This window comes from Vidua chalybeata, chromosome 7 (assembly GCF_026979565.1).
Source record: "Vidua chalybeata isolate OUT-0048 chromosome 7, bVidCha1 merged haplotype, whole genome shotgun sequence".
Taxonomy (NCBI): domain Eukaryota; kingdom Metazoa; phylum Chordata; class Aves; order Passeriformes; family Viduidae; genus Vidua; species Vidua chalybeata.
In genome coordinates, this window is record NC_071536.1 from 440,168 (window position 1) to 450,248 (window position 10,081).

General features: G+C 57.9%; 1 protein-coding gene across 1 annotated transcript; it reads left to right on the forward strand.

Moving 5' to 3' along the window:
• Positions 1 to 3,849: 3,849 nt before the first annotated feature.
• LOC128790864 (maestro heat-like repeat-containing protein family member 6) lies at positions 3,850 to 9,810 on the forward strand. The gene is made up of 15 exons (XM_053948017.1): positions 3,850 to 4,382; positions 4,676 to 4,740; positions 4,855 to 5,481; positions 5,667 to 5,815; positions 6,073 to 6,220; positions 6,424 to 6,614; positions 6,700 to 6,837; positions 7,108 to 7,222; positions 7,394 to 7,531; positions 7,764 to 7,940; positions 8,071 to 8,226; positions 8,386 to 8,487; positions 8,857 to 8,959; positions 9,042 to 9,098; positions 9,392 to 9,810. The coding sequence occupies exons 1-15, from the start codon at positions 4,265 to 4,267 to the stop codon at positions 9,526 to 9,528; spliced, it is 2,421 nt and encodes an 806-aa protein (XP_053803992.1). The 5' UTR covers positions 3,850 to 4,264; the 3' UTR covers positions 9,529 to 9,810.
• The last annotated feature ends 271 nt before the right edge of the window (positions 9,811 to 10,081 follow it).

Below are 10,081 nucleotides of genomic sequence, written 5' to 3' on the forward strand. Positions count from 1 at the left end.
CCCAGGGACACACGGGCCCCTGCTGCCGTTCTCTTCCACGCCATGTTTTGGGCGCACACACAGAGCAACGAGGGCAGATCCGGCTGAAAAGGTGCCTGTGCTGAAGGTGCAGTTCCACAACACTGTGGAGTTGCAGATCTTGCTGAGCACCCTGGAGCCCCTGGAATTTGGAAGAGCCAACCTGAGGATGAACCCAGCTGTGAGTGATTCCATGGCAAGCATCCACAGAGTTCAAAGGAGCTTGGAATGCTGGAAGTTTTCAAGAATAGCTTCCTAAAGCTCAGCAGTGCTCCATCCCTGCACAGGATGCGGAAGAGGACAGAACCAGCGACCATCCGGGCTTAACAGGGGGCTTTGGGTGTGCCTAAGAGCAAATGAAGCTGCAGCGCAGCGCCCAGGACTCGGACGCGCAACCGTGCCAGTGCCCGGAGCGCTGTCAGGCAGTGCTGGGATCCCGGGTGTGGTTCTGGTCCCCACAGGTGAGGAATGGCAGCCCCAGGCTCAGAGCCAGTCAGAAAGCCAACCAAGTGAGCCCACAGGGAGGGCACCCTTCCCGTTTCTCTTGGGCATGGCCGCAAAACAGCCCCTGCTGCTTCTTCCTCTGCCTGTGTTTGGGGTGTGCTGCTGGCAGAGGCAGCCAGGTTGTGCTCTGCCTTCCAAAGCCTGTTGGGAGCGGGCATGAAAAGCGCTGTGTGTACAGCGGAGAGTCCTGGAAGGTGCTGGCAAGAGCATCTTGTAGTAACAGGGCTCTGGTCTGTGGCCGGGAACAGCCTGGATTTGGTGCCGTGAGCACAGGCAGGAGTTGAGGCAGGTGAAGAGGCAGTGGGCAGCTTGTGTTGGTAGAGGGCCTAGGTCTGCACATCTGAACCTCCACCTGGATACGCACTTGGGGGAATACGAGCTAGAGCTGGAGCGCCTGTCCTGAAAGGACCTGAACTCCTTCAGCCTTGCCAGCGTTTCTTAAGGCTGTGTTGGTGTTCCCCGGAAAAGCTGCGCATTTAGGGAAACACCTTTGGAGGAAAGGGGCTTGCTTCTCAAGGAAAGTGCTTCGCCCAGGGAGCTCCCAGTGAGGCAGCTGCAAGTGTCCCCCTTTGGCTCTCTGTGCTCCTTTCAGTCCTTGAAGGCCCATTGCACTTGGCAGAGGGGCAGGAAGAAGGCTGTGAAGAGCAGCTTTGGCATCCACCTGGAGCTGCAGAGAACAACCCAAGCACCTGCAGCAGGATGTGTTACCCCCCTTTGGACAGAGGTGTGAGCAGAACCATCTCTGTCCCGCTGTGAGCCCCAAAGCTCTCTCTGGGCGCTGTGAATTCAAAGGCCTTTACACACACATTTCACATCTTCCCTGGCTGCTGTTGTCCCAGACTGGAAAAAGCAAGATGTATTCTATTTGCCATCTGTATGGCACTTGTCTTGTGTTAAATGGGCACTTGTTCCTTATCTCTTCCACAATCAATCCTTCCTTATGGGGAGACATCTGCTGATAAGGGGCCATTGAGTGTCACTGCATGACTGATAAGAACTCTCACATCCCACTGGGAGAGGCTCTGGCCAGAGGGAGGAGCCAAGCAATCCTACCTGCATGTATAGGCTTGAAATTCTGGCTCAGGAGCACAGCTTTTTTGCGCTGGATTTTCCCAGAGGAACAGCTGCCTCTTCCACTGCCTTTTCAGAGGAAGACTGCACCCTTTTCTACAAGATCACTTCTCCAAAAGAACCACACCTGACACTCCAGGAGGACTGCAGCCACAATTCCAATTGCACTGCTACCAACAACCTGACCAACAGGGTGTCAGGTTGTATTCTGACTCTGTCAGAATGTGTTGTTTTAGTTCACTGCACTGTTTATTTTATCTTTTCATTTCTTCCCTAATAAAGAACTGTTATTCCTGCTCCCATATTTTTGCCCAAGAGCCCCCCTTAATTTCAAACTTCTAACAATTCAGAGGGAACAGGTCTACCTTTTTCCATTTCAGAGGAGGCTCCTGCCTTCCTTAGCAGATACCTGTCTTTCCAAACCAAGACATCTGTGTTTCAACTCTCTGCAATATGCATTTGCCACCTGCTTGGTGGGAGCCGCTGTGGCCCAGAGCCAGCCCAGAGTGGGCTGGGTGGGCCAGGCAGCGTGGAGAGTCTTGGCTGATCTTGGTGTGCTCCTGGCCTCAGAAAGGCTTGGAAGGTTTGCCTCCCCAAGTGTCCTGCTCATTGGCTCTCCCTGTGCATCTTGGAGAGCACAAGGTAGGCATTTCTGGCAGCTGGGCATCAGCAGGCCTTAAAATGGGGGCGTGTTGTGGAGCGAGCCCAGCTGAGATACCCTGAGAGGAGCCCAGTGCTCCTTGCTCCTCTCTGCTGACACGGGAGCGTCTGTCTGCTTTCGGGACGGCCCTGGCTGTGTCAGGGGTGCTATGTGGACACGAGACAGCTGGTCCTGTCCCGCTGGGTCCCAGCAGTGCCTGGCAGCAGTCCTGCATCCACGTCAGGATGCTGGCCCAGAGAGGCCCTGGAAGCTGAGGCAGCTGACTTTAAGCTTTTGCAGATACATGCAGGGGATGGCCAACAGTGTTCCCTCAGGATACTGCAGTCCTGAGGGGCCTCCCCAGAGCTGCCTGATGCCGCCCACTCCTTGCGGCACCAGTTGCTTTCCTCTGGAATGCTCTACCTCCCCCGAGAGTGAAGGGGGAGCTGGAGAAAGAGCTTGCCAGGCTGCTCTCCATCCTTTCCCAGCAGCCCTGGCTGAGTGGAGAAGTCCGAGCTGAGCGCAGATGTGCCAATGGAACAGCCGTGCACAGGAAGGCTCGGTGGGAAGGATGAGCCAGGGTCCATAGGCCTGGCAGCCTGAGCTTGCTGCCAGGGAAGACCTTGGAGCAGATGCTCCCGAGTGCCATCCCAAAGCACGTGCAGGGAACCAGGGGGTCTGCTGGACGGTGGGAAAGCTCTGCGGAGGGACGGGGACAGCTGGGGCTCCTGGTGGGCTGTTGAGGGCTTCTCTGCGGGTGTTTGCAGGGGGTTGGTGTTGGGGAGCGTGTTGGGGAAGGAGTTGTCTGCAAGGTGAGAGGTCTAGGCTGGAATTTGAGTCAGCTTGAAGGCAGCATCTGTGGTTTGGCACAGCTTTACTTATGGAGGCCAGAAGGAATATCTGTGACTATTTCTCTTCATGGTCCTGATTCTCTTGCAGGGAACAAGATGGGAGAGCTGTACTTTATTGGCCACTTAGATATCTGTACTGAGGGAGGACGAGCCCTTTGTCCATCTACTCATTTGTCTGGGCTACTTTTGTAAGACTGAGTGGACTTTCATTCCTTGAGAGCTTTTATTCCTTAAGAGAATTGTGATATTATCATCGAAAACCATTTGCACACCAAAGAATGGCCTTCTTTTGCTTCTGTATAGTGCTATGTTTCAGAATTGACTTCCAATGGAATGTGTTAAGGCAAATGAGTTGCTGCTTTTAGATGGGAACAAACTTCCAAATCATTCACATTCTCCGGCAATCGCTATTGATTTGAGAAGTTTGCAAATTTTGGAACTACTTGAGTTGTGTAATGAGAAGTAAAGCCTTCCGGAATTGAGGAGTCTTAAATGCCCTGATACCACAGAGCAGGGCAGGGTTTGCTGATGGTTTGAGTTGTTCCTAAAGATCCTGTTGGGCTGCCTTAGACACTTAGGGCCAGAGATTCCTTCCAACCTGGGCCACTTTGGGTGGGGCTGGGGGTGGCCCCAGGGCAGGTGGCAGTGTGTGCAAGGGCCCTTTGTGACACGCTGCAGCACGGTCACCGTGTCATGGAAGGGGCCGGGGTGTCCAAGGGCCCTCCCTTTGTGACGCGTGGTGACATAGGAGCTGGCGGTGACAAGAGCACGCCACAGTGCTCGGAGCAGGCGACGGGACAGGACAGGACAGAGCGGTGCTGTGAGGAGCCCCCGCACAGCGCGCTCCTTCGTGTCTGACCCGGAGCTTTTCCGAGGCGTTATTCCTGCAGGTGACCTCGTGGCAGGACTGCGGGACTTGGCAGCCCGTGGCCTTCCCGAGGCTTTTCTTTTGCAGGTGCCCGCAAGGCCAGACTGAGGAAATTGGTGACCACAAGCCTTACGAGGAGTCTCCTGTCATTGTGGCAGGAGCCCTCAAGACCAGAGTGCAGGACTTGCTGTCCTGCAGCCGTCCTGAGGTTTCTCTGCCTCAGATGCCTTCAAGGCACAACGACGCGACTTGTTGACTCAGAACTTCACCCTGCCATCTTCCTTCAAGGTGGCCTCAAGGCCAGACTCTGGCATGGCAGCCAGATTTCTCAGTGTGTTTAAAGTGATCAGGGGGAAAAAAAAGAAAGACCCTGGAGCTGACCCAGCACAAGAGCATGAAGAAGCGGAGCAGTTCCAGACACTGCAGGATGGTGAGTGGCAGAGCTGGGCCACAGGGCTGATCACTGCAGCCAGCTCGGCCCCATCCCATCCCATCCCATCCCATCCCATCCCATCCCATCCCATCCCATCCCATCTCATCCCCCCCACTGGGGACAGGCCCATGGACAGGACGGAGGAGGGGCTGGGCAGACACCCTGCAGTGGCCGTGCTCCATCCCCTGGGACATCCCGGGGCTCTCCCTGCCTGGGGAGCGCAGGGCTGGGCTGTGTTCTCCGGCCTCTCCCGCAGCCCCTCAGCTCTGGCTGCGCTCACTCTTTGCCAGATGCAGCCCTGGACCGGACACAAGAGCAGGAACCCGCCCGTGGCCGCTTCCGCAAAAGCCTGAAGGTACCAGCAGCCATCCCCACATGGGCTGGGCCTGCTGTCACTGCTCAGCCCAGCACCATGCTTGGAGCACTCCATGGAACATCCCGGGCTTCCCTGTCCTTTCTTCTCCTGCAGATGTTCCGGCAGTTCCTGCGCATTCAGCGTAGAAAGACTGGCAGCACAGCAGCTGCGGGCGCAGCCGAGCCTGACTCGGGGCTGACTGAGCTCCAGGCAGAGCCTGATGGCAGCCCAGGTTCAGCTGAGTGCTCAGAAGACTCTGAGACCTCAGAAACTGAAACCTGGGCAAAGGCTCTTCTCACGCCAATGACTGAGGACGTGGCCATCACAAACCACGACAAGGAAGAGACTCAGGGCATCACAACTACTGACACCAGCCCAGATTCACTGGAGCACTCAGAAGACTCTGAGGTTGCAATGAATGATCACAGGGCAAAGGCTGACATGGCACTGACTGAGGATGTGGCCATCAGAAACACCAAAACCAGAGAGACTAAGGGCATCACAACTACTGACACCAACCCAGATTCAATGGAGCACTTAGAAGACTCTGAGGCTGCAATGAACGATCACAGGGCAAAGGCTGACATGGCACTGACTGAGGATGTGGCCATCACAAACGCCAACACCGCAGAGACTCAGGGCCTTGCAAATACTGACACCACGCCCACTCCCACTCTGAGTCAGGAACTCATATTCGACTGTTTCAAGGAGCCTTGTGTTTCTTCTCACCAGCAGCAGCAGGTAAGCAGCCTGGGTCCACACCTGGAGGCCTCCCAGGATGGTGTGTCCCCTCAAGCCATGGTCTCTGGGCCCCCTCAGCCTTTGAGGCCACCCACAGTGTGGTGGGAACAGAAGCACTTCTTGGGGGAAGCTGGGGAAGTTGTTCCTTTGGACAGCGCTCCAAGTCTCCCCCATGTCTCCTCCAGGTGCCAGCCAAGGTGGAGAACATCCACCAGAGTCTCATGTCCCACGTCTCTGTGGATGCCAGGCTGCAAACGGACATTGTGAGGCTGGCAGAAGAACACCCTGCTGACGTGGTGCTGACCCTCCTGCGCTGTGCCCCAACATGTGACAGGTACGGGGCCCACGAGCCTTGAGAGCTCAGGGCTCAGCAGCCTTTAGGGCCCGTGGCCCTGCACAGCCTGTCCAATGGTCTCTGCCAGACAGGCAGAGAGGCCCAGGACCCTCAGGCCCCTCTGTTTCCTGAGCCTGCTGCCAATGCTCCCCCCCTGCCCTTCAGGGCACCAGGCCTCTGTCACCTGGGTCCCCACAGCTACGCAGGGCATGGTGCTGTGACTGAGATGCCCCTGACACAGAGCTGCCATCCCACAGAGCTGCTGCAATGATGTGGAGAGCCATAGGCTCATCGGGACCAGCACTGGAGAATGCGCTGCCAACACTGCTCTGTGTGATGGAGGACTGGCCTCTGCACAGAATGTGCACCTCCGATGGGGACAACAAGGACCTTTTTGCCCTGGCTGTGAGTTTCTGGGCCTTTGCTCAGCCCCAGGTTGCCTCTCCAGCAGCTCTCCATCCTCTCCATGCCTCAGGCGCTGGGCTGAAACCTGGCCTAGGGGCAGGCTCAGGGGGCAGCAGGCCCGCTGCTCCCCCTGAGCCTGCCCTTGGGCCCTGCCCCATGGACACCTCGGCACTGAGCGCTGCCTTGGGCTGCTTCTTTTGCAGGCAACTCTGGTGATCTGGCTGATTGTCCAAGTGCCTGAGTGCCACAAGGCGATCATCCTTTATTCCTCCCGCCTGTTTGTGGCTCTGCTCTTCCATGTTGTCATCACCACACAGCAGATGCCACCAGAGGAAGTTGATAATTTCTGGAGTGCATGCCAGGAGAAACACCGCCTTCCCAGCAAGCCCAACAGGTCCCAACAGTCCTCCTGTCCTTCCCATGCCCTTGTGGCCAGCGCCAGTGCTCCCAGTGTGACCTGGGCTTTCCTCTGCACACAGGTTTGCAGTGCAGGCCATGAAGGCTCTGCTCTGCCGACTGCAGTGTGACCATGTGGTGGTGGCTATGGAGCGCAAGCGTGGCTGGGACACGCTGCTTTGTGCTCACACCCAGCACTATGCCGTGGGTCTGCTGGCCAGGTGAGACCCTCTTCTGCCCACTGCCCCCAGCATTTGTGCCCTGTGCCCCACACAGTCCCTGTGCTCATGGGCCAGTGGGCCTCTTCAGCGGGAGACAGCCAAGAAGACTGGAAAAGGCTGGGAGAGGAGGGTGCCCAGAAGGGGCTGCCTCTCCAAGTGCTCACATCCCCTCCAGGGATGCTGGGGAAAGACCAGAGCTCTGTGAGTCAGTGTTGTGAGAGGTTTGGTCTCCCCACCTCAGGGCTTTGGTGTCTTTTTCCCCCCTGCCAGGGAGATGCTCCGTGGTTTGATCCCTTTGTGTTCTCGCATCGCACTCCACTTGCTCCGGCAGCTCAGCAGGGAGGAGCCGTGCTGGGATCTGCCTGCCCTGGCATTCCTTGTGGAGGTGAGCCTGTTGGCCAGCGCTGCCTCGCTGAGCTGCCTCCCAGCTCTCTGCCCTCTTGTAGCCACAGCTGCCAGGACAGTGCCCACACCCTGTGCTGCTGCCTGGGCCCAGCCCTGTGCGCTTCTGGGCTCCTGCCGGCCGGGTCCCCTGTCACTGCCCTGCGCCTTTCAGGTCCTCGAGTGCCTGGACACGACTAAATGTGGTGACAGCATGCTGGAGATTATGTCAAGGCACCTGCAGAGCGAGTGCAGGGAGCGGCGTCGCCTGGCACTCAGAGGCCTCGTGGTGCTCAGCAAGGATCCCTCGATGGTGAGAAGGGGGCAACGGCTGAAGCTGTGCCCGGCAAAGCAGCCCCTTGGTCTGGCAGGGCTTCAGGAGCTGAGGCAGCTGCTCCCAGCTCTCCTGCCTCACCTGCCCCAGTGCTTTGGGACAGGCCTTTGGCCTGTGGGCCCTGCAGCAGCAGGGTGGGGTTGCAGTGCCAGGGTGCTGCTGGCCGTGCAGCCGTCCATGGCTTCCCAGCACAGCCTTGTGTTCCACCCAGGCCAGAAGAATGTGCAGCGTGTCTCAAAGCCTTCTGGAGCTGTTGGGGGATGAAGATAGAGAGGTGGTCAGCATGAGCCTCCATGTGTTCACCAATGTGCTCCAGCACAAAGACATCCTGGTATCCAGCACCACCGCCCCAAAGCTGGCTGAGGCACTCCTGCTGCTCTTTGAGCATGTAAGGCTCTGTGTCCACACCCATGGGCACAGACTGCCCAGATAACCTTTTCCCTTATGGATTTTCATACGTTGTCTCAAGTAAGCCTGGAATAATTGGTGTTAAAATCTTATCCTCCTCTTTTCTAAAGGACAACAGCCATGTGCAGTTGCTCTCCATTCAACTCATGCACAAGATGATGGACTTGGTAGTGGATGAGGGAAAAAAGCCCATGAAGAAGATTCTGAGTCAGGGCTTGCTCCCACTTTTCTTGTATTGCCATGTTGAGAACTGGCAAGTGGCAAAGGTGAGGTTTTCTGTGATGCCGGTGGATCTCTGAGAGGGGCCTCGGCTGCCTCCTGCCCTGGCGCCTGGTGGGCTGCAGCCTCCTCCAGGCCTTGGCACAGGGACACAGGTCTTGTGGCCTGGGCTGTGGGGCCATCTCTGGCTCTCTGCTGCTCTCCAGGCCTCTCGGGAAACGCTACTTCGTGTGTCCAAGTTTTTGAAGAGGTGGGATCTTGAACAGCTGGTGGAGAAGGAGCAGCTGTCAAAGTTTGCCGAGGTCCTGGTAAGGACGGCCTGGAAGGCCCAGGCTCAGCCTGGAGAAGCCCCATGGGCACGGTGCTCAGTGTCTGGCAGCTCAGGCTGGCAGCTGTGCCCCTGCCCGCTGCTGCAGCCAGAGGCCGCGCGGGCTCTTCTCCAGGCTCCTGTGGGCCCCAGCCGGGTGCCGATGGAGCCCCGGCCCGGCGGGGCTGCAGGGTGGCACGGCGGCTCCCCGGGCAGCAGCCGGCCCTCTGCCCCCTCCAGAGCCCGGCGCCAGCGGCTGCTGGCCGGGCCTCAGGGCTGTGCGGGCAGGGGAGGCCTGGGCTGGGCGCAGGGAGCACCCGGCCCAGGGGCGGAGACCGCGCCAACCCTTCCCTCCTGCCGCTCTCTCCAGCTGGCAGAGGACAGGAGCCGAGCGGCTGAGCACCTGCGCCGGGCCCGGCCCTACCTGCAGAGCCCACAGGAGCCCCTGCAAGAGGCGGCCATCAGGTTCATGGGTGAGCCACGAGCCCAGGCTCCCTCCCTGTCCTGCCACAGCAGGATCTGGGCCACGGTCCATAACAGGCTCTGTGTTCCTAGTGACCGCCGGGCGGTACTTGAGGAAGCAGCAGGAAGAGACCCAGTTTATCTACAAGGGTGAGGGCTGACAGCGGGGGCTGGTGGGAGAGGTGCGATGCCTGGGCAGGGAGCTGCAATCCCTGTCCTTGCTGTGGTGGGCTTTGCTCCTTGTGTGGATGAGAGGTGGCGTGGGCAGAGCACAGAGAGATTTCAGGGTCTCGGAGGGGCGGACTCATGGCAGGCTGATCCAGTTGACACCCCCTTTTCTTGTGGCCATGGCTAGAGCTGGGTGGGATGGACCTCGCAGGAAGGTCTGCTAGGATTCCCACAGATCCTGGCTCTAACCAGGGCTCTGTCCCTCTCTCTTCCAGCCCTTCAAGCCCTGTGGAGAGATGACAGTCCTTCCCAGACAAACATAGTAGTTCAAGATACATTCAGTGAAAGAGCTGCAGAAGTGGCTCAGAAGAACCAGTGTCTGCATCAGGCCTCCAAATGCCATGGAAGATGAGACTACCTTGAGACCAGAAGAGACCAGCTGGAGCTCCAGGCACAGCTGATGATTGGCACAGCTGACCCTGTGGGAAACCTGCAGGGCTTCAGCCCTCTCCCTGCTTATAGATAGCTCCTTCCCTCCAGCCCTCAGACACTGCCCATCCCCTTTTTTCCCCTCCACTCTCCCTCCCTGATGACAGCTCTTTCCCTCTAGCCCTCAGATCCTGCCGATCCCATTTTTCCCTCCTACCCCATCCCTTTGGTTTGTCTTCTATTAATAAATTGTTTGGCTTTTTCACTTTGCCTGCATCTCTGTGGAGATGAAGTGACGCAAATCCCGAGCCCTTGGACACATAGGCCCCTGCTGCCGTTCTCTTCCATGCCGTGTTTTGTGCACACGCGCAGAGCAACGAGGGCAGATCAGGCTGGAAAGGTGCCTGTGCTGAAGGTGCAGTTCCACAACACTGTGGAGTTGCAGATCTTGCTGAGCACACGGAAGGCCGGCAGTGGGACAAGGAGCCTGTGTGTCAGGGACCGAAATCGTGTCTAAGGCCCTGCCATTCTTGGTC